A 24,260-nucleotide genomic window follows, 5' to 3' on the forward strand; every position below is an offset into this window, starting at 1 on the left:
ATGTAAAGTACACTTTTTTTACAAGCAGTGAGAAGGGCTTGTCTGTGTCTGCATCCTAAATAGGTGAGCGGTTGTCCGCATCCTAAATAGGTGAGCGGTTGTCTATCCTTTGGTCTTTCCAAGAATTTTGGAATAAATCTGACTGAGCTTTATTATTCTGGTATAGGGTCTGATGTGCAGCTACACACCTGGAGAGTGTTGACCTGTTGCAGAAGCTCTGTGTTCTCGAGCTCTCTGTCGGCAGCCATGTGCATCTGTGCCAAAGCATTCTCTTTTGCCTGTCTTTCTTTCTGCAGCTCCGCCTGCAGTGCAGAGTGCTCCATCTGTAAATGTGGAAGGCAAGGAAACTTAAATGTTAACATTTAAAAGGATAGTTTTGAGGATAGGAAATCATTCAAATATGCTGATTTGATGCTCAAGAAACATTTCTTCTTATTATCAATGTTTAAAAAATATTATAATGTTTAATATTTTGGTGGAAACCGTGATTCTTTTCAGCATCCTTTGATGACTAAAACGTTCAAAAGAAGAGCATTTATTTAAAATATAACATTTTATAACTGTACAAATAAAAAAATAAAAATAAAAAAAAGATATTAACCCAAAGACCACAAAACTTAGTACACAGTAGTGTACTAGATTTGAATATGTGGAAGAGTGAATAACAAAACCTTTTGTTAAAAATCCTCACACACATGGATTTAAATGACTAGGGATACAATATGAATATTGTTGATGTTACAGGTCTTGAGTTTCGATGTGGGATTGCACATTTTGTGCATAATTTTACTCATTCCCTCAGATTTTGTGCTAAAAAATAAAGCCAGATACTAGCATCGTACATCTAAGCACTAAATTGAGTTCTTTTTTGCTGCTTATTGAGCTTAAACAGTCAAAGACACAGTCTTGTTGAGTTATGTTTTAAGTAATGTAATTTAAACAGTTGAGAAAAAAACGCATGTGTAACAGTATAAGGGATCTGTATCTCAGGTCTTAAAGTGACAGCAGCATAAAATACCTGCTGCCAAATTATGAGATAATATTGAAAATATCTATATGGCAGTTTTCCCCCATGGTATCGATGTCAAAATTGTGGCCAGCAAAAAGGCTGAGTGGCTAATAACTTTAGAAAACCATTAGCCACTGTTGTTGTTGACGTATATTTCAAGAAGATGAGGACATATCAAGAATATTTGAAATTTAGAGCACAAAGGGCTTGACATTAACTTTTTTGCTCACCAGCAACTGTGGCTTATTCAAGCCCAGTAACATCAACAATATTCATCTGGAGCAAATGAAACAAGTGAGTGAGGGGAGGTGGGTTTGTGTGTCAACTCGCTGTCGGAGAGATGAGAGAGCGAGAAAGAGCAGCTGGTATCGTGGATCTATTCTGTGGAAAAAAAGTATTGAAAGCGTTTCAGATATTTCAGTATCGATATGTATGCAAAAATCTATATTTTTGACAACACTACATTGCACTCAGTTTATTATTTCAGACGCTTTTTTAAAATACTAAAAGTGAAAAATATATATGCTGTATTATATATCAAATTCAACCCCCCAAAGTGGCTAGTAGGAGTGACAGCGTTACACGCCACTGCTGAAATCCACCAGTATTTGGAGGATGCTAATGACATCCGCCAACGGTGTTAATGTCAAGCCCTGAGTGTTGTTTTATTGTGAGAGCTGCTCCTTTTTGTAGCTTGACTGGCACTAATCACAGTCCACTTTCTTTTTATGGAAAAGGGCAATGTGAATATTCAAGCTAACATTTTGTGATATATAAAATATAAAGATTTGGAGATTATGGAAAACAAAATTTTTAATTTCAGGTGAACCATTACTCTAAAAACTATGGATGAATATGAAAAATCTATGAAGAGATTTCCTACTTGACTGAGTCTACGTAATCTGCCCAGCTCCTCCTTCAGTTGCGTGGCCTCAGTATCTCTCTCCTGCAGTTGGGTCTCCAGCTCTGCCTCATATTCACGGACCTGACGCTGAGTCTGCTTCAGTTCTTCATTCTTCTTCCTCAGATCCTCCAACTCCTGCTTCTCATGCTGCAGCTCCTATAAAACAACAAACAATATGATAATGTTGGTTTGACGTATTATTACAGAGTGGTGTATTAAAACTGCAGTTGAACATCGTGTCAGAAACAGAATCCAACCTCCTGTACGCTTTCAGCACTCAGAGCATCTTTTTCCATCTGTGTGCATTGAAGCTCCTTCTCACATAGGAGGTGCTGCAGAGTATCTTTCTCCCTCTGCAGACGCCTGCAATCTGACTGGGCTCTTCGTGCTTGTTCCTTCATTCCCTGCAGATACTCCTGGAGACCTGAGATGATGCCCTCCAGGTCATGCTTGAGTGCCTCATTAGCAGCTATCTGACCTAAATGAGTAGAGATTGTTTTGTCTTACTGGTTTTAATTTAAATATATTGTATTCGTCAATAAATTCATAATAAATTCAACTGCATCACTATCCAATAAACGTAAAAGAAAAATTATAAAAAGTTCCTCACCATCTGTAAGCTGTTGCTCTAGTTCTTTGATCTCCTGCGTTTCCTTGTAAATGCGTGTGATCATATCATCCAGCCTGCTCTCCAGTTCCTTGTGTTTTCTGCTCATGATGGCCAGCAGCTGCGTCTTTTTGGACAACTGAGCCTTCACATGGGCCTGCAAAAGAGATGGCAGAGTCAGTGCAAAGTCAGTAGACACATAAGTTCAACACAAGTAATATATATGATGTCAGTTTAATGTTGTCCATCTTTATTTTTAGTGTTTATTTTTATAAAGAGTATGTTAATATAACTACTTTAAATAGTTTTTTTGACTTGGGCACCCCCTTGGGAGCCGCAATATCAAGGTCCCGCCCACACTCCCGCCTAATCAACAACTTTTTGTGAAATAAACAGTTATGGAAATGTAGAAATAAAATTAAAGCTCGATTCTCCTCCCGAAGTACTCAAAAAATGTCTATTGGTGCCTCAGTGACTACTTCGCTCAGAGAAGCTGTCAATCATAACATCACCCCCCTTTTTTATAACATCAAATAACTAACTAAAACTAAAACCAAACTTATTTAAAGAACGAACACCTGAACTAACATCAGTGTGATAAAAACAGCCTAAAATGACAGAAATCATCTTTGGAAAAAATGTATTTGAAGTGTAATTGAATTGTTTAGTTTGTCTATGTCCCATCCATTACATTACATGGAGAGGGCGGAGTTTATGACCTATACTGCATCAAGCCACCTGGGGGCGATCGAGACACTTTGGCTTCACTTTTCAGGACTCGTGTGGCACGCTTGGGCGGGACACCAATATAGTTATCTTTATAATTATCATCATAGTTAGATATATCATTATAATTATTGTTCTTGATGTAAACGGGCCTTTAGGGGTGGACTCATTAGACGTGGACCAGTAAGCATCCATTGAGCAACCACCTGACCACCTTAGCAGCTGCATAGCAACATCCTGGCAACAACCCAAAACACCCATCATCCTGGAGGGGACTTTCATTTGGCAAACATCCTCACATTTCTTTAGAAAATGTAGAACTTCTAGGTTTTATTTGTCATCAATGCATTTAAAACTGATTTAGACTGATAAATGATTTGTAGTCTTTTGAAATCAATCTGATACAAATCTCAGAACAAAAGACCAAGACCCTGCATCCCAATTCACATACACTGAAAAAATTGGTGTAAACAATTTTCGCTCACAAATTGCAAGTAACACATTGTCGTTATTGTTATAGTTCTGGTATGGACATCACTTTTCTCATAGGAGACCTTTAATATTCTGATTGGGGACACTTAATATTCAACAATATTATTTATTCCGCACTGACCTTATTGGATGAGAACTGAACTGAGCTGGACAATGACATCACTGTTTTCTGCTGGACTGCTTTATAGATTAAATGAAATTAAATGAAAACTAATTTAATAATTGATGATCTTTACAACGGAACTGAATCAACACAGAACTGAACTATTTTTGAACTACACCATTTTCTTTTTAGAGATACTTTACAGCCAAAATGAGCTCTGTTCGCATCATTAAATCATTTTCCTGTAATCATTGTGAAGCTGCTTTGAAACAATCTGTAGGAAGTGTAATATAAAGTAAGATAGCTTGACTTGAATTAAACGTGAAATTAAGACTGTAAAAGTAGGAAAGCAGAAAGAATTCATTTTCTACAGTGTACTATCCACCCTAAATATTATTCAACATTAGCAATTTTGAATACTATTTAGGGTGGACAGTATGCGAATTGGGAAGAAGGGACAGTCTTGGACTTCCGCATTCGTTACTTCTCCACTCATACACTTCCTCTTCCCGTACAACACTATCTCAAAGTGATAACGTAACAATTTTATTAAGCATTATTTTACACAAACAGGAAAGTTCTTTGAACCAACCTTCTTTTTAAATGAAGATACCAAAGGTACTTATTTTTATCTAATGGTTTGGTCATAGTAATTTAACCATGTACATTGTTATTATGCTAACTGCTCTCAAACTTAATGTAAGCCATGTAAAATATGCAAGCCAGCAAAGCCTGATGACATAATGCTTCTGAAATTTCCTGTTTAAAAACACAGAAAATATATTCAATATATATTCAAACCTACACATTAATGTAGCATGTTTTGATCAACTTAAAAAATTAAATGTTCTTATTGTAACGTACCAATAATCATTGCTACAAACAAAATCAAGAGTCCCAAATTGCAACAGTATGACAGCAGCCTCTCATGAGCCCCTCCTTGACCCCAGTGGGGTACTTACTTACTACAGCGGCGGTGTGGCTGCCATCTCTTCCCTTTCTGTCTCTATATATCCATTTTCTCCTGTTGCTGACCCAGGAGGGGAAAGAAAGTGAACCTGTCCCCTTTAGCTCCACTACTCTAAACTTCAGAGCTATTGTCCACAGAGTTCAGCTATCATTAAAAGTAGCCCTCTCCTATAGATTTCATTCTCCCCCTCCTCCTCTATCCCTGCACTTTTTCCACCCTCCTCTCAACTCTCTTTGAATCAACACAGGAAACCCTTCTGCCTCAGCCTATGAGTGCCCTTGTCTGGGGCCGGGTGGGAGTAAGGAACCTCTTTGGCTCCACCCACAGCATCAACAGATTTCCCCTAGGACAGAAGTTCTCTCTTCTTTCTTAAAGAGACAGGAGCCTCATTTTATATGACTGCTACTTGTTGCTGAGCATCATGGGTTAGTGATGATTAATTCCATAGAGAACTTCATCTTATTATTGTCACCTTAGTTGTTAGGGAGGTACCACAACACATCAGTGACTGAGACGCATTTTCGACTACACTGTTTGTATGCCGAACATTTTCTTTAACAGAAAACAGGAAGACATGCACTTTGTTGTTATATTACATAAATAGACTGAGGATTTCACATCTGAATAAAACATTTGAAGAGTTCAGATGCGTGTGGTGAAAACACAATATACATAGACTTAGACAATATAATACACACCCATTAAAAATATTTTGTGGCATTTGCAGATGTTGCTGAAAGCATAGCGTGAACCTTTAAGAGTGATCACACATGGGTGTAAACAGTAACACATGTTGTAGAAATGTGTAACCATTGTTCTTGAAAGAAAAATATTCTTGTATATATCCTTTAACATTTTAATGTATAAACTATACTAACTCTATAATACAATATTTGTTTAAGCTTATTCTTAACCAGGGAAAAATAGCAAATACAGACAAAGCTGTAACTGCATTTCAGTTTAATTATATTGTAATGCTTTAAGTTGTCTGGCAACCATTAACAGCCTATACTTTAAAACATGTTAATAATAAAAATGATTAACTCTAGTTTGTAATGTGGCCTTTTATTTTGAACATCTGTATTTTTATGAGGGTTTATCTTAAGTAGATATATATAGTTTTAATAGATAATATTATTAAAGTTGTGTTCATGCAATGGAAGAAGCGATAGATCTTTTCTTCTGTATTGTAACATATTTGAGTGTAATGGATTATCGAAAAAAAAGTACTGTAGGGACTTGTTCAATGTATTGGTTGCTGATTGGATTTTGAGATGTGAGAGAAGTCTGAGAGAAGTTTTTATTGGATGGTCACGTTATGACATTTTGATTAAACATTAAGATATATAAAAAAAGAAACATGCAGGTATGAATTGTTCAAAATAAGATTTATAACATGCATGAAATGAAAATAGATGGGGTGAATTTTCATTTCATGCCAACTTTAACATTATATCAGTTCATGATACATATGTTTATGAACTGTAAAATACGCATATTTATTTAAATACATTTTTTAAGTGAATTTCTGGCTAATGAATTGCATTAACTTTTAGAAGAATGTGTGTGTGTGTGTGTGTGTGTGTGTGTGTGTACTGAGTATAATTATTATGTATATTTGAATACACAAACATAAAGGTATTTATTTAAGAAATATATGCATATATAAACTATATATATATATATATATATATATATATATATATATATATATATATATATATATATATATAAACTATATATATATATATATATATATATATATATATCATTCATATTATATATAAATATTTTATATATAAATGTAAAAATATTTTTGCAAAGCATAAGTGTTTAAGCATAAGTGTTACTGACATGTCTGGGGTCACTGGGATCCAGGCTGTGCAGTAGATTCTGCAGCTGATCCATTTCATTCTGGGCTTTATTTCTCTCAGTATTCAGTGTGTCCAGCTGCCTCTCCACGGCCTCCATCTCTCCTCTCAGCTCTCCCAGCCTCTGTATCCTCCTCTGAAGCTCTTGCCTGAACTGCTCCTTCTCAGCCTCACAGATCTATGTCCAAACCAACATAGATAAATTAAATAATTAACAAAAAAAAATTAATGGGGACTCTGCCATCAAGTTTTACATAAAACAGAGGAAATCTTCTCAAGGATAACTGCTAGTGGTGACATAGAGCCATTCACAGATGTTTAAAGGGTAACACCTCACCCGTCTCTGAGAAGCTGTCTCCTCTAGCTGCCGGAGCTCCTCACTGGCTCTTAGGATCTGCTGCTCTCTCACCTCAATTTCTGTAAGTAATTGCTGTAATCGAACCTCAGCTAAAAATAAAACACAGATGCATTAGGAGAACTGCAGAGATGTGGATTAGTCCCATAAAAAAGGGGAAAATGTCCTGCATCATTTGTTTGCAGATGACACTTGGTTTGATTATTTTGTGGGGCTACTGTTTCAAACCCACCAAATTACAAGGTCATCAACAGTCGTTTCAGTTTTATTGGAGGGTGTTATTATATATACAGTATGTGCAAGCAAGGCGATTGTATGCAACTTAGTCTCAAATCAGAGCAGCATTGCTGGTATCAAGAATAAAAAAACTACAGATTGTTAAATGAGGCATCACTTTATTTTAGGGTTCAATTCTCGCTGTTAACTAGTTGCTTATTAGCATGCCTATTATAGGATATTGGCTGTTTATTAGTACTTATAAAGCACATATTAATTATTCTACATCCCTTAATCCTACCTAAACCTAAACTATAACTATTTAGACCCTTTAGTACAATGTCAATACACCTTGAACCTTTGTACCTCTGAGCTGCGCATGTCTGGACATGTCATGTTTTCTGGGGCAGTCTGTTTCTGTCATGTCCGCTGAGGCTGGCTGCTGCTGGTCTCGTATTCCCATGCTCTCCACCTCCAATGGGAATTTGATGTTCCTCTTCTGACAAGACTTCCCTATGTAGGGACTGTCGATAGAAAAGTTCTCTACCTCCACCTCCTGAACAAAATAGAGAATGATGTCTCTAAAAATTTATATAATCCTACCATTCAAAAATTACTAAAGCCAAGTAATTTGGAGCTTTTGAATTGCATTTGTCACCTATAAATTAATCAGAATGTAATGATAAACTCACACTAGCCAAAAATCTTAAATTATTAATCTTAACACACATACATTGTATATATATACATTGTACATATATATATATTAATTCTTTTCTTAAAAGTGGAACTGAATGAAGTCAAAATTCATGCACTACATAACTGGATGGAAAAAGTTGCACTACCGTTCAAAAGGGGTCAGTAAGATATATATTTTGTGTTTTATTTAAATTAAAACCTTTTTTCAGCAAGGATGCATCAAATTGATCAAAACTGACAGTAAAGACATTAATAAAGTTACAAAATATTTTTTATTTTAAATAAATGCTGTTCTTTTGAACTTTATATTCAGTAAATAATACAGAAAAAAAAGATTACCATGGTTTACACAAAAATATTTAGCTGTGTAACTGTTTTCAACATTGATAATAATAAGAAATGTTTCTTGAGCACCAAATCAACATATCAACACATTCCCAGGATGCCTCCTGGACACCTTGTGGTGGAGGTGTTCTGAGCATTTCCCCAGGGATCCCCCAGGATGAGATAGAGGAAGTTTCTGGAGAAAAGGACACATGGGCAGCTTTAGCCTGCTGCCACCACAACTCAGTCCCGTAAGTGGAGGAGAATGGATGGATAAATGTAGACTTGGGGAGAAAGAGACTTCTTTCAAAAACCCTCAATCCCAAACTTTTGAACAGTAGTGTAAATTTACCAATAAAAAAAATTAAAAACCTATAATGAATCCCTTTTTCTCAAAACAAAATCTCAATGAATTATCTACTTTATCCTTTAGTTATTATTAAACCTAAACAAAACCAAAACTTACAGGGTCTGGATAAAATGGAAGAGGATCAAACTTGACATCTATTTTGTGAAAAGCCAACTCCTGCTCGAGCTCATAGTGTTTTTGACAGGCCTGGGTCAACTCCACTGTTTTCTGCTTCAGCTGTGTAATGAGGAAGAGGTCATTTAAACAAAACACTTTACATACGACCATAAAACACATCAGCCACACATCACTACAAACCTCTCATCTCTGAATGAAACTGGATCTTAAAGATATGCGTACTAAAAAACTGTTACACACTCAAGGAAATACACAGAGTAATGAATGATAATTGAAGATTTCCATTAATATAGAATGCACACATGCAGAAACCTCAGAAACATGCTAAAGAACATAGTAATGCCATACCATCAACATCGCTCTCTTTTAAGCGAACACCTGAGAGGACAGGAGAACATAATTTTGACATCATTCAGTAATTGGTGGGGCACATAGGTTAAAGGACATGTAAATACCTGACAGAGGGAATCCAGCAGAGGAGCATGATATGGAAGCTGAGATTGAAGCAGGAATGAAGAGAAGAGACAGTAGAAGACACACAGACAGTTTACGTAAGAGCACAGGAGTGAAAGATAAATAAAATAAATAGGGAAGGGAAAGTTTGAGGCATGGCATTAGAGCCAGTTTTGCAATGACCCATAGTTAAGTGGTCTCAAGTAGACTTCTAGCGGATGTATGAAGTCAGTTCTACTCAAATTTACCCGTGTCCAAGTAGATTAACCACAGGTGTAGATTAACCATGCACGTGATCCACTACTGTTTGACAGAAAAGTGTCCAATTACAAGCAGTACCTTGAACAAATATATATATTATATATATATATATATATATTCATTGTGTTTCATTTCTATTTCTGTTAAATGTTTTGCTTGAAATAAATGCCACTTGGTTTAAACTTTTGTATCTTATAAAAAAATACTGATCAAGTGCATTAAAGCAATGAGCATACGTTTGCTGTTCTAATAGTTTAAAAAGATTTTGTTCCCCTTTTCTTCTCTTTTTCCAAATGCAGGCTCTCCAAGACCTTCTTTTCAATTAAAGTGATGAGGCAACACACACAAAAACACTTTTCAATACCATTCACAAAGTACCTTTGGAGTAGGTGACAAAAGCGTGGAGTAAGAAGAGAGATCTAAACAGGAAATTGGCAAGAAATAGACAGGAAAATAATGTGTACTTGAGTGGTCACTGTGAGTGCATTTTGAGTGTGCAAGGCTGCAAGCACAAAGATTTGGAAATTAATATGAAAGCAGATGAAATAATTTATAAATAAAAGTCAACATGAAAAATGTGCAACCCATTTTCCCTTCCATTATGTGACATATTTCAGATTGAAACAGTATTCAACAAGAAAAAAAACATTATTTTCACTAACATTATTTAATAAATGATGATATTTTAGAAATGGAGCAAGTGGGATGTATGTAGTGTCTTGCCTTAAATGGATAGTTCAACCAAAAATTTTAATTAAGTCACCATTTACTTACCCTGCTGTTAAAAAAATTTCCTGTTCACGCTCGTCATATAATGGCAGCAAAAAGTGACCAGCATCAAGCTTTAAAAAAAGACCCAAAAGTATTAGAGAATGATCCCATGCGACAAGTGTTCGGGGTGTATATGACAGGGTTTGTTAAAAAACAACCCGGAATTCAATGCATCATTTAATTAAAATCCTGATCTTGGCAGTTGGTCTACTCTGCACGACTATGAGTTCAAGACTCTATTAGTTCCCTCTGATTCACCTAGAAAAGGTGACATAAAATACAATTACCAGAATTCCCCAAAGAAAGAATCGTTGTACTTTCATCACTGAGGCCCTGTTTAAACCTGGTATTAAAATGCAGTTTGCATATTAACCCAGCGTTAAGGCAACAAACAGAGTTTTGCAAGTGTGTTTGTTTGTTCTCGGTCAGGAGTTGAAACCGCAGGCGGTGAGAGAAACTGCATGAAATATCTGTGTTTTGTTGGCAAACGGCGTGTAAGTGCATATTATGTAAACACCACAAACGTATAGTGAATCGAAAGTTATCCCAGGGATAATGCCTTGGTGTATTTTGTGTGTGTGTGTGTGTGTGTGTGTGTTTGTGACTCTTTAGCTCTGTCTTTAGTTATGATAAAACTAAAGACTCTTCAGAGATTTAAAGGATGCAATACTACTCTATAGTACTCAAGATTAACATGTCGAGTCTGGCAGAAACAGTGTGTTATGTACCCTTTAAATCCTGTCTGGCTAACGCGCTTCCCATAATGTTTACGTATTAGGACAGTAGGCGGAGAGCATCTACCCACATGAGCATCTACACCATGAAAGCGTCGTCCACTTGTGATCCAATCGACGAAAACGCTTCTTAAAGGGATAGTTCACCCAAAAATAAAAATTCTGTCATCATTTGCTCACCCTCAAGTTGTTACAAACCTGTATGAATTTCTTAATTCTGCTGAACACAAAAGAAGATATTTTGAAAAATGTTGGTAACCAGACAGTTGATGGACCCCATTGACTTCCATACAAATGTTTCCCCTAGTATGGAAGTCAATGGGGTCCATCAACTGTTTACTTCTCCATATTCTTCCAAATATCTTCTTTTGTGTTCAGCAGAACAAAGAAATTCATGCACGTTTGAAACAACTTGAAGGTGAGTAATTTATAGCAGAATTTTTATTTTTTTGTGAACTATCCCTTTAATACCAGGTGTAAACGGCCAGAGATCAGAGGTGGACAAAGTACACAACTCCATTACTTGAGTGAAAGTAAAAGTACTACTGGTCAAATATTACTCAGTTACAAGTGAAAGTTGTTAAAAACTATTTTTACTTAAGTAAAAGTACAGAAGTACTTGCTTTTAAAAGTACTTAAGTATCAAAAGTAAATTTCCTTTTTATGTCAATGCATTATTTTATTATTGTTGCATTGTTGTATAAATGCACGCTATGCCATCATGGTGGGTTAAGCCAGTCAGTGATGATCCATCCGACATGCTAGCATACGACCACCTTGAACTCATTTAAATACTTAAAAGTTACAAAGCTTTTTACAAAGCTGCTGTCACTTTAAGGCAGAATGCACAAATCCAATACACTGATACACATCCGATATTCCCCCAACTGTTTACGTTCACTTAAGACATAATCAACTTTATTTACGTGAATACTTTCCAAAATGAAAATTGACATTGTGTGTATTGGTCTAAGTGCGAAAAAAACACACAAAAGAAAGCTCTATTCAGTACTTGTGCTCTGGCATCTCAGAGGAACAAAAAAGACTGAACTGAGCTCTTTCATCATGTTTTTTCAGATTCATCCATATGTCTATGCTTCTCTTTCTCCCAGACATTTACATTTTGCAAAAAAAAAAAAAAAAAAACGCTTTTAAAGAAGAAAAAAAATCATCCACTGACTTGGAAAGCTGCTACAGAAACAACTTTTGACTTCGAGGACCTTGATAGAAATGTAGTGGAGTAAAAAGTACAATATTTGTCTTTCAAATGTAGTGAAGTTAAAGTAAAAGTTTCCCTAAAAAATAATACTTCAGTAAAGTACAGATACTCAAAAAGTGTACTTAAGTACAGTACTCAAGTAAATGTACTTCGTTACTGTCCACCTCTGCCAGAGATGAACATCTCCAGACTCAAACTCCGGTGGTCAGAATGACGCGATGTTGCGATGAACAAAACAGATATATTAATCTCAGAGAAGAACGCTTTAGTGTATTTTGTGTTTTTATTCATCTTGATTTCTTACAACTTTTTTTCTGGGCAAGTCGGAGTGAACTGCTAATAGACTCACAGAAAACAAACTGCCAAGGTCAGGATTTTCATTAAACAGTAGATACATTTTTTTACCAAACCCTGTCATATACCCCCAGAACACTTGGAATATACAGCAAATGTTGCATGTGATCATTCTGTGATACTTGGGCATCATACACTAAAAACTGAAATTGCTAAAAACAAATTGTTACAAACACAACAAACTCATACAGAAACACGCGCATGATTGCTAGAAGATGCATGACATATGAACAAACTTGGATATATAGGAGATGACTGCAGTAGTTGTCGCAGCGGAAAAAAAACAAGTTAAGCACATTGGATGCGATCTTCGGTGGGTGGACGTGGTCAGTATGGACTTAAAGATTACAGCTGGAGTTAGAGGTGAGTGGCGTAGACAGTTGTTTTATCTATGCTGAGGAGTCAAATATTGAGGCTAATTTGTAACGTGCATTATTTTAATTTACTTTTGTATTGTTGTTGTGTTTGTATTTTATTGCAACACCGATAGATAGAGGACAGCTTCAGTTTCAGTAGAGTATCCTACACTACAATACGTTTTCTAAAATCGGCTCAAAATATTTAAAAAAATGTGATATCCTATGGATGGAATCATAATCTGAAGTAAAAAAATAAGGAGTCTGTGCCCATCGTACACTTTTCTGTAAAATCAGTGAACTCCAAAATCTTTTTGCCCAAAATCTGCAGACTGGTGGAGACTTTTGTCGACTTGTAAATCTGCAAATCGGGGGAAAAGTCTGAGCAAAAGTGGTGTAATGTTATTCCTGCTTTGGATTTAATTTTGACTTTAAAAAGAGGTTTTGTTAGGTGGTGCTTCTTAAGGAAATGATCTGAAATAAAAAACATTGTTTACACAAGATATTACAGTTTGTGAGGACGAAATGGTTCTGACAGTGAAGACTCCATCACCCACCAGTTCAGATTTGGTGTCCAGTTCTCTCCTGAGTTCCTTGTGTCCCCGCTGTTGTTCCTGATTCTGGTGCCTCAGGTTTTGGTTGACTGTTTCCTGCTGCTCCAGCTCTTCCAGTGCTGCGGTCCGCTCTTTCTGAAGCTGTGCAGTCTCCTCAGCTCTCAACTCCAGCTCCTGCTCCAAACGCTCCACTTCCTCTGTAAGAAAAGCACAAAGGGGCTCAGTTTATAATAGCACATATGAAGATAAGATAAATGTAGAAGATGAGATGGTGTACCCATGTGAAAGCGTTGGTGTGCTTGCTCTCTTTCCTGTGGACTGATTGGTTGTCCATCCAGTACTTCCAGTGACCTCAGATGAAAGATTAGGAACAGGTGATAATGGGGCAGGCTGGAGATAGGGTTTTCTGCTAATGTCAGACTCGTCAGGTTCTTCAGAGGCTTTAGTTTAGCCATCTCATGAAGCTAGGTGACAAAGGTGGAGAATGTTGTTAGTAACGCAATTGTGCATTACAAAAATAGAGTATAAATACATTTACTTTTAACAGTTAAATATGTGACATTAAAGGGACAGTTCACTCAAAAACAGCATGCGTTGCCTTTAGCCTTTGATTTCCATTGTATGGGAAAAAGAAAATGCTGAGACATTTTCCAAAATATCTTCTCTTATGTTCCACAAAAGACTGAAAGTTATACAGGTTTGGAACACCATGAGGGTGAGAAAAGCGATAAAAGAATATTCTTTTTTTTTGGGGGGGGTAAACTATCCCTTTAAGGTTTTTTTTATTTTGTTGATTGGTTATTTTAAACACACGATAAACAAATATAAGCAATTACTAAGAAAACCCAGCTAAATTGTACCTACAGAGAATATCTTGTTGCTGTGTAGGTTTATGGTCTGAAGGGATCTGAGCTTCTTTGCCATCCAGGCCGGAAGATGTTCAATGTTGTTGAAGGCCAAATTAAGAACCTGAAGGTTTGTCATATGCTCTAGACCTTCAATTTTTCTGTAGATAATTTAAATATAAATTATATTTTAAAACTTTTACTAGCTTTTAGAACATTATATATTTTATTCTGTTACAAAACTATGAAAACAAAACAAAAATTGGATATGTGGTGCCACACACACACACACACACATATATACACACATATATATATATTTATATATTATATTTTTTAATAAAATGTTTGCTATTAAGTAGACAAATGTTACATTCTTACTGTATCCTGTTACTGGAAAGGTGTAGTTCCCGTAATTGACATAATTTCTCTAGTTTCTCAATTCTCTCAATCCTGTTGTTACTGAGGTTGAGAACCTGCAGGCGCTCACACTTGTCCAAATTTTCAATATACTAAAAAACATGAACACACAGAAGTCAATACAAATGAATGCAAAAATGCAACTGTATAAACTTTACAACTCACACTGAGCATTAACCAAATAATGTCCAAATCTTACCCTAAATTGTTTGTCACTTCCCGTAGATGTAGACAGATCCAGAGTCCGCACAAGGACTACATTTTCACATTTAGTCAATCTCCTAATCAGGTCTTCTGTGATGTATCTTGTCCCCTTCCCCTTAGGTTTATTTTTGTCTATGGGTAGATATTTGTGTAAATGGATAACACACTATGGAGTGCAGATATTAACAAAAACTGGTGGCAGCCAAGTAATTAATGATCTGAGAAGCTGACATATGGTTGCAAGTTAAGTTCAAGTAAGGGAATTAAATTATTAATCCTTGTGCTATTACAAAATGCTTAAATGCATTAGATGAAATTGTGTTAAAAAAAAAACACTGTTCACAATCTGTTTAATTTGTCTACTAACAAAGTCCAATAGGGGGCATACATGATGCATCACACGATTATTCTGGCAATTTCTAAAAGTCTAATTCCTAATTTCCCCATGGCCCTATCATACACCCGGCGCAATTCGACGCCAGGATGATACAAGTGTTTTTTGCTAGTTTCAGCTTGACGCAGTTTTTATTTTCACGTCCAGCGCCACGGGGCCCTATTCAATACATTATAAATCCTTCTTCTAAAGTGTGTTTTTTTCTTACCCTGATTCACTATGGTAAGCCTATTTTAGACCAGGCAGGATGGTTTTCGCAGGAAATTTTGTAAGTCACTCGCCCGTGCGCCGTCATATCCGTAAATAATGAAAAGTGGCTCCGGCTACTTAGACTCATGTAAAGGCGACGTGGAGATTCCATTTTTATTACTCAACAGGGTAGGATTACACCAGTCGTTTGTAAATTCTTTCTTAAATTGGAACGTAAAGTCCACAGTAGAGGCTTAGTAACTACTTGCTAGTTTGTAACTAACTCTGTACTTTATTTGGATGCACCATTTGTAAACTCTGCGGACCCGGTACAGGGTCCGGAATGACATCATCATGTATATACTTTCAATTTTAAATGTCTGTGGAGGAGCTCTGACCTCATATGTGGTACCATTTGAAAGCTACTTTCTACTTTCTGGAGATATGCATCACTTTGGCATTTGTTTTACACAAAGTAACTTATTTACACTAAATTACTCTGGTACCCTTTCCGTCTGGATTTGGCCTACCCAAATTGAAAAGCTTCCCATACCCACAAACAGTGGTCTAAATTCAAAATGTTGGTGTCATTTTACAGGAAACCCTTTGAAGTTACATAAACCACTGCTAAAAGTCATAAACAAGTAAGTATATGTTGTCTGAGCTGTAATAACCCTCCCAAAAAAGCTTTTTGATTTTTTTGGTTATAAATTCCTCCCTTCAGATCCATTTGTATAAATCTTGCATACAACATGATACAAAATAATTTTTCCCACTATTTTCTGGAATTTAGTGGAAACAGCCCAAACTGTCTGCAGAGTGCTAGAGCTCACAGGGCTTGAGTTACACACTTTCAAAACTGAATTTATAAAAAAAAAACAATCAAAAAAGCGTCTCTTTTTTGGGGGGCGGGGGGACAACATATACTTACATGTTTATCACTTTTAGCAGTGGTTTATGAAACTTCAATGGGTCTCCTGTAAAATGACACCAACATTTTGAATTTAGACCACTGTATGTGGGTATGGGAATCTTTTCAATTTGGGTAGGCCCCCCAAAAATGGTCCCAGAGCTTAAGAGGTTAAGGCAGAACGTAGCTAGTAGGTCGTAAGCTCTCCGTAAAGTAATGCATAGTCACATAATATGACGTTTACTCTCAATGACCCAATAATAGCCGTCAAATACGCGAGCAGAAGTTGTGATGAAATGCAGTGAATTTCAGTTTATCCTTCATTCTAACTACTTTTGCCTCAATAACTAACGGTAAAAAATAACTAAAGGTAAAAGTCTCCATTAAATATGATACTTAATCATGAATAACATAATACATGTTTTATATGTAAATAACATTTAGAAACTGTATTTGAAATGAAATTTATAAGGATCAATAAATAAATACTGATACCAAAAAAGCCATAAGAAATTACATTTGTTGATTATGACTGATTTTATTATACATGCACACAGTGGCGCACTGTTTTGAACGAGATCGTGTTGAAGAGCAGCTAATAAAGTAATCTATTTAAATAGTGTTTTCTCTCCTAAAATGTAAACAAGTGTAAATGTCAGCATTATCATATACGCAGTGTTACCAACTTTGCAATTTTGTTGCTAGATTTAGCAACTTTTCAGACTACCCTAGCACCTAGCAACAAATTTAGCAATTTAAAAAATGTATTTGAAAACTTTTAACAACTTTTGGAAAGCGACTAATTCAAACAACACACGTACAAGCTAGCTCAATAGACAGAGCGGTTCATTCACAATTCCTTTTGTGAAGGAATACCAAGCTCAATCTTTTAAGATTGCACATTAGTCTGGGGAGTCTGCTCTGTATTTTCTATTGCACAAGAGGCGTGATGAACGGACATAGTTCAAATGACTCTGAATGCAATTGGATAGTCCTTCAACCAATCAAACCAACGATCCGCCACTTCTCTATAATCCTGTTAAACCTTCCAATAGAACACCAGAAAACAAAACAAAAAACGGAAGACAAAACACAACAAGCGTAGGGGCGGGGCTAAATAAGGTCTGCGGCAGCAGCAAAAATAGTTGTCTGAGTGCAGCAGCAGTAGCACGCATCAACGTCATTGTGACATCACAACGTCATTTAGCAACTTTTAGCAACAAATCGATCTGCCTTTAGCAACTTCCCCTGAAAATGTGTTGGCAACAGTGCATATACATGTAAATAATTGAAGTCTGTCATGTAAAACGAGGTCTGCTATATTATTCCAACCATTACTCCTTATCGGAGGCTTCTGTAAATATTTAGTTTATACATAGAGTTATGCTTCAACTAAGTTTAATGATGCAACGCAAAAATATTTAGAAGTGCATAAATTGTAACTTAGTGCCCATTTATGTCAAAACTAGGCTAAGTTGTAACCGGTTGTAACCGCTGGTGCAACCGGACGTATTTTATTAAACAGATACATTGCCACATGTAGCTCTCTAAAAAAGTTCTCTGTAAAGCATTATGTATTGTGAAGGGTCATTTCATTATGGGTTGTTGTAGCGCTGTGCTGGAAGTACCGTGTCTATTAATGGGTACAATATACGATAACGTTTTCAGCTAGTCAGCTTGTCTTCCTTTCCATCTAAACTGATTATATCTCTAAGGCTAGTAGTAAATGTTTAATGAGTAGTAGTAGGATAATCTCTTTCAGTTGTAACTATGAGAAAGACGAGCCATATTCCGAAGCACAATCAAAAACAACGTTCTTCCTCAAAATGCATGCATTTTTTGTTTTTAACCGCAAGAGGGCTAAAACGTTACATAGTGTACCTTTAATAACATGATTATTAAATAATATGAAATAAAATAAATACAATTTAATAGCTAAATGATGAATAAATATTTTCACACATCTTGGGTAACATTTCAGCATGATATGAAATGGATCTGAATAAAATATTTAGTTCACAATCACAAGTGACATTGACATTTAATTTTTTTTTCATAATTCATTTCAAGCTCTTTACTGACATTGTCTGTTTAGCAAACAAGTACACAAAACTGTTTGGTATGGTGAAAATCATAATAATTAAAAAAAAAGATTATAAATCGTTTTCACACAATAAACGCTGAAATGAGATATGCTTATTCTCATCATAGTTTCAAACACGAAATAATTCACACTTTTAATGGATTTTAAAAATAAATGAAGGCATGGTGAAACAGTTTTAATAAAATCAACCCAAGGACAAAAGTTAAAGAAATATACACTTTTTTAATGAATTTGGGACATATCAGATGAGTGACTCCTGTACCGTAGGAAGGGCCGGCCCAAGCCCTTATGGGCCCCTACGCAGAATTTTATTTGGGGGCCCCTCGGCGCCACCAATATTATTGACTATTGTAAATTCTTGATAATTCGCACACCCAGTATCAATGTTAGTAGTTGTAGCTGTGTTGCTTACATCTTGTCTGGCTGTCATTTTTTTACCCTTATTCAGTTTTTAATTAAGTAGCAAACCCACAAGAGTGGTCAGGTGTTAAAGGGTTAGTTCACCCAAAAATGAAAATAATTTCATTTATTCCTCACACTCATGCCGTTCCACAACCGTAAGACCTCCGTTCATCTTCGGAAAACAAATTAAGATATTTTTGTTGAAATCTGAAGGCTCAGTGAGGCCTCCATTGGAAACAAAGCAATTTACACTCTAAAGATCCATTAATGTACTAAAAACATATTTAAATCAGTTCATGTGAGTACAGTGGTTCAATATTAATATTATAAAGCGACGAGAATGAAGCTATGAAGCTTCAGAGCGGAAACGAATCAGCAGTTTGCCGGTTTGACACGCGATCCAAATCATGATTCGACTCACTGATTCGATACGCTTCGAAGCTTGTTTTGAAATCGTCCATCACTATATAAGACGTTATTTCGTTTTTTTTTGGCGCACCAAGAATATTATCGTTGCTTTATAATATTAATGTTGAACACTGTACTCACATGAACTGATTTAAATGTGTTTTTAGTGTAGATTTGTGTAGTCTTGAGAGTGTAAATTGCTTTGCTCCCTATGGAGGCCTCACTGAGCCTTCGGATTTCAACAGAAATATCTTAATTTGTGTTCCGAAGATGAACAGAGGTCTTACGGGTGTGGAACGGCCTGAGGGTGAGTAATAAATGACATTATTTTAATTTTTGGGTGAACTAACCCTTTAATATTCAAAGCCTTGCAGTACTACAGTTCAGACTGGGATATGTACTTTTTTTAAGTAGTCTCTTATGCTGAATATGCTCACTTTTCCCCAGGATTCTTTGATGAAAAGAAGGTTCAAAAGAACAGCATTTCTCTGAAATAGAAAGCTTTAAAAAAATCCTAAAAACACACTAAAAAGCACAAAAAAGTACACAACTGTTTTCAACACTGATAATCATAAATATTTGTTGAGCATCAAATCATCATATGAGAATGATTTCTGAAGGATAATTCAGTTTTGATCACAGGAATAAATAAAATTTGACTATATATTCACATAGAAAACAGCTGTTTTACATTAGAATAATATTTCACAATATTACTGTTTTTACAGTATTTCTGATCAAATAAATGCAGCCTTGGTGATTAGAAGAGACTTCTTTTAAAAACAAGAAATGTTGATTTCTTTCAAACATTAAACAGAGCTTTTATTTTTATTTTTGCATTCCATTCGACTGTATAAAAAAAACTTTTTTATTTTCTAAATAAAAACTTCCAAAGTGTAGGCTACACAATAATTCCAAGAGGACGATATAGCACTTGCAGAAAAACTGAGTTACTGAGAAACTGGAAGCTATGTTGTATTCTGTCCAAAACATGCAGCACGTCAGACAAGATATTCGCACTAAACCATAGCGCATTCTCAAATCCATCCCTTCATAAAAGGGTTACCGGGCAACTGACGAGTATGTTTTAGCTGATTTTTCCTCGCACTTTGGACTTTGAACCGTGGCTAACAAGCTAATAGTGTCCGGTCGATGGCACCGCGAGCTCGTGCAGTGCTGAATCAATCCGTGCATATATTAGAAGATTGCAGTTTATTTAGTAATTGTTTGAGGCCATTTTGCGTTTTCAATCATCATAATATGAAATTCAGCAAAAAGTCATTTCATGTGCGCTTGGGGGCCCCCTGGTGGCCATAAGCAGCCGCTTAGTTCGCTTATGCCTTCGGCCGTCTCTAGGATATATTTTACATTATCTAACTAAACAATAAGAGTCTGAGATTTACCATCATCATTGGGATCTTCTCTAGGACCTCCATCCTCAGTCTCCGACCATGTGATGGCGTTGAGGGTCACAGATTTGTTCTGGGGACTTTTGGGACATTTGGACCCTGTTGTCGGTGATTGTTTGCGCACATGACTACCTCTTTTCATTTTACTCTCATGGGGGTAACTTAAAGTTAACTTAAGCTATTATTTTTATCTGAGGCGGCCAGCGATTACGATGATCATCCTAAATCAAATCGACTGCTAAAACGCAACTGCTAGTAGTTTCTTCTGCTTTATGATAACAAATACAATGCAGACCAAATCTGACAAAACGCAAAGAACAAAAGTCATCTAATAACAAAAATGTTTAAATATATATTAAAAAGTTTTACATTTCACTGCATGGCCACTTGCTGTTTTATGGAGACTCGTGGGGTTTTGTTAGCCCAGTTTCCATAGCGACCCATTAGGATTCCTAGCGATCATCCAATAACCGTCAGCGTATTATAATTCTCTCTTAAATACTGTCAAAGCGGAAACAAGCCTGTTACCTTTATCTCTTGTCCCAGGTGTCATATATAGTTCATACGGTTCTAAAGGTTTAAACTGAGCTATCATTCTCTTGTCTGTTTCTCAGTCTCCAGCACGAACTCTCAAATGATTCGCGGTGATGTTTAGATCATGTGACTCAGCTTCTGCAGTTATTTCAAAATAAGAGTAACATTAACGTTACTGTGCGCTCAAAGCAGACTCCATATCCAAACAGCCAGAATATTTTCACAATGTTTAGCAAAATATTATAATAACTGCATGCACATACACAAATAACAACAAACACTTTCCTAAACACATGTTTGTCATTAAGCAATGCAACATTTTTATGATTCACAAAGTTTGATATGACAAATTAAACATGTAATACTTTTTTTGTTTAATGTTGCATGTTTGTGATTACAAAATAATGACTAAGATTATAAAATAATCACATATTTTTAAAAATGTCCAAAAATTTTGAATATCTAAAAAACATTTTTTATTTATTTGAACGTTTGTGTTTGTTCTTCTTAATCAGAGGATGCTATGAATAAGAACATGCATAAGAATGATCTCTATTGACATTGCAATTTATCATTTAACTTCACAGCCAGATAATAAGAAATCGAATTCAAAATCATCCAAAACACTGGCATATTGTTTGCATGCAGCATCCCCACAGTCAGATTCAAGTGGCCACCAGTCCACCCAAGCATGTGAGTCCAAAGGAAACTTATACCTGAAATATGGTATAAAAGAAAATCAGTTCTGAGGCTTCTGTAGCCCACATAATAGTTCATTAATTCATGTGAAACACTCTCACTTTATAATCTGTTGTACAGATCATAATCTGTGTGATCTGTTAACAGATTTAAGGAATATATGAGGAATTTGCAAAAAACTGCATATATATATATATATATATATATATATATATATATATATATATATATATATATATATATATATATATATATATATATATATATATATATATATATATATATATATATATATATATATATATATATATATATATATATATATGATGAATGTTTTGGCTGGACAAGCAGACAGTCTTGCCCAAAATCTTGATCCTTAATTGGGTAGGCATACTGTATGATGTGGTTTTTAAAAACATGAGCAAGAAAGCAAAAAATAACTCACTTATAAGCACGATCCACTTGTATCTTTATAATCTCAGAAGTCATGATCAGATACTGCTTGCCGACTTTGACATTTGTTTCATTGCAAGTTGCCTTCTTCACAAAATCTATCTCTGAATCGGTTTTTAAGTCATCTGTTCGTTCTGCAGAAGAGAAATTCTGGATTGAATCTGTGATGCAACTTGTTTATTTAAATTGTTTATTCATTTAAATCATGTAAATCATTTACAACTTAAACTTTATATTAACACAAATCATATTCAATATACTCTTGCCTTTTTTGAGCACTGTTTTAACTTTTGCTTTGTAGGTCACAAAATCTCCTCCTTCCTCTGAGGATTCAATTAACACTTTAAATGCTGGAAGAAAAAAAGCAAATTATGTACCATGTGCAAACGTATACCACCGATCATGTGACATGATTTTTATGTGACCTGAAGAACTTGAGGATCGTTATTTACCATATTTCATGCTTTCTTTGCACAAAATATTTTGGCGCTGTTCAGCAGTGATTGTGGGATCAATGGTGGATTTAAAGTTGCAGCATTCCGCTAATTTTGAAAAATACATGGAAAACCGACAAATTGTTATACGAACACAGATGCATTAAACTCAGTACACATATACTGTATGTAAAGGATAATTTCACAGCAATGTACCGCAATGTACCAAGCTAACAGGGAACATTCTCACAACTTTGGCTTGCATTCTGGCAAGGTTCTAAAGTTATGAACAAACATTATTCCTAACGTTCGTTCAAAGTCATCTAGTCTGTAAAATGTTTTTAAAACTTTATTTAGCACAACAACATTATTTATACGTCATTCATGGAGCATTTTTTTCCAGAAACATATTAGTTGGATGTTTGTCTAATGTTTTTAAAAATGGTTCTACTTGCTTCAGAATGTTTAGAGAACTTTCAAAAGTATTGTTCCCATAATGTATGCAAAACATTTCTATCTTGAACGTTCAGAGAACATTCAGAAACAACTTAATAGGAACGTTAGCAAAATGCTTTTAGAACATACACTCTAAAAAAAAAGGTTCTATATGGCACCAAAAATGGTTCTTCCTCGTAATCATAGAGGAACCACATTTGGTGCTATATAGCACCATATCTTAACATTTTCTGTATATGGTAGTGGTGCACCTTAGTCAAATAACCGGTGAAGAACCTCTGAAGAACCACTGAAGCACCAAAATTGGTGCTATATTGCACTTAAAAAGGTTCCCCTATGATTACGAGCCAAGAACCATTTTTGGTGCCATATAACCCAGCTAAAAACGATTAATTATTTTTTGTTATTAACTGTTTAGTTTCTGTTTTGTTCTGCTTTATGTAGCTTACCTGCCATGCACTGACACTGGTCTCCCTCACAGAGTCGCAACAGTTTGCGGCTTTGTTTGTGGTAAAACTTCATACACATATTTCCTATTAAAAATTAGACGAGAAAGCTTGTTTTATGCAGCCAAATTCAGTTCAGCCAGACATAAAGCAAACATTTGTGGAAACATTTGTGCTATACCTTCATTATAAAATTCATAAACTCTGAATTCCGAGGCTCTGGTCATGCCAGTTTCAAATTCCTCTTGAATACGGAAACCCACACAGTAGAAATCTTCTGATGGTATCTGCATGAAAAGTATTGTATGGTAGAATTATTCTACTACAAGATGAAATAGCCTACACACCATATTTTAATGCAAACGAGAAAGCCAAAAGTTTGTTTTGTCCAGCAATGCTCACCGAATCTATTTGAAGGATGACTCTGTCACCCATAATTTTATAATTGGAAATCTGAGACTCAAGTCCGTTTTGATACTGCAAAATAT

General features: G+C 35.5%; 2 protein-coding genes across 10 annotated transcripts in view; both read right to left on the minus strand.

The window, feature by feature from the left end:
* The window catches only part of cntrl (centriolin), a 39,273-nt gene extending 18,445 nt beyond the window's left edge, over nt 1-20,828 (minus strand). For 3 of the 9 annotated variants that reach the window (XM_079816078.1, XM_079816079.1, XM_079816077.1), the window contains exons 1-8: nt 8,743-8,856; nt 7,620-7,809; nt 7,020-7,129; nt 6,666-6,860; nt 2,524-2,677; nt 2,171-2,391; nt 1,893-2,069; nt 189-323 (exon numbers count right to left, since the gene is read on the minus strand). In XM_079816078.1, coding sequence (XP_079672204.1) covers nt 189-323; nt 1,893-2,069; nt 2,171-2,391; nt 2,524-2,677; nt 6,666-6,860; nt 7,020-7,129; nt 7,620-7,716 — 1,089 coding nt within the window. In that variant the 5' untranslated portion in view covers nt 7,717-7,809; nt 8,743-8,856. Of the gene's footprint in view, nt 1-188; nt 324-1,892; nt 2,070-2,170; nt 2,392-2,523; nt 2,678-4,803; nt 5,033-6,665; nt 6,861-7,019; nt 7,130-7,619; nt 7,810-8,742; nt 8,863-9,218; nt 9,258-13,468; nt 13,663-13,742; nt 13,930-14,329; nt 14,472-14,691; nt 14,823-14,929; nt 15,067-20,744 lie in introns of those variants that run through there. The other 6 variants (XM_079816085.1, XM_079816082.1, XM_079816084.1 and 3 more) reach the window with 6 other exon arrangements.
* The window catches only part of c5 (complement component 5), a 52,122-nt gene continuing 48,006 nt past the window's right edge, over nt 20,145-24,260 (minus strand). The window contains exons 36-42 of the mRNA XM_079816086.1: nt 24,175-24,249; nt 23,954-24,059; nt 23,776-23,859; nt 22,889-22,978; nt 22,703-22,786; nt 22,429-22,570; nt 20,145-22,000 (exon numbers count right to left, since the gene is read on the minus strand). Of these exons, the coding sequence (XP_079672212.1) occupies nt 21,856-22,000; nt 22,429-22,570; nt 22,703-22,786; nt 22,889-22,978; nt 23,776-23,859; nt 23,954-24,059; nt 24,175-24,249 (726 nt within the window). The 3' untranslated portion in view covers nt 20,145-21,855. The remainder of the gene's footprint in view (nt 22,001-22,428; nt 22,571-22,702; nt 22,787-22,888; nt 22,979-23,775; nt 23,860-23,953; nt 24,060-24,174; nt 24,250-24,260) is intronic.

The sequence above is a fragment of the Gobio gobio genome (genome assembly GCF_949357685.1).
Source record: "Gobio gobio genome assembly, chromosome: 4".
Classification (NCBI taxonomy): Eukaryota; Metazoa; Chordata; class Actinopteri; order Cypriniformes; family Gobionidae; genus Gobio; species Gobio gobio.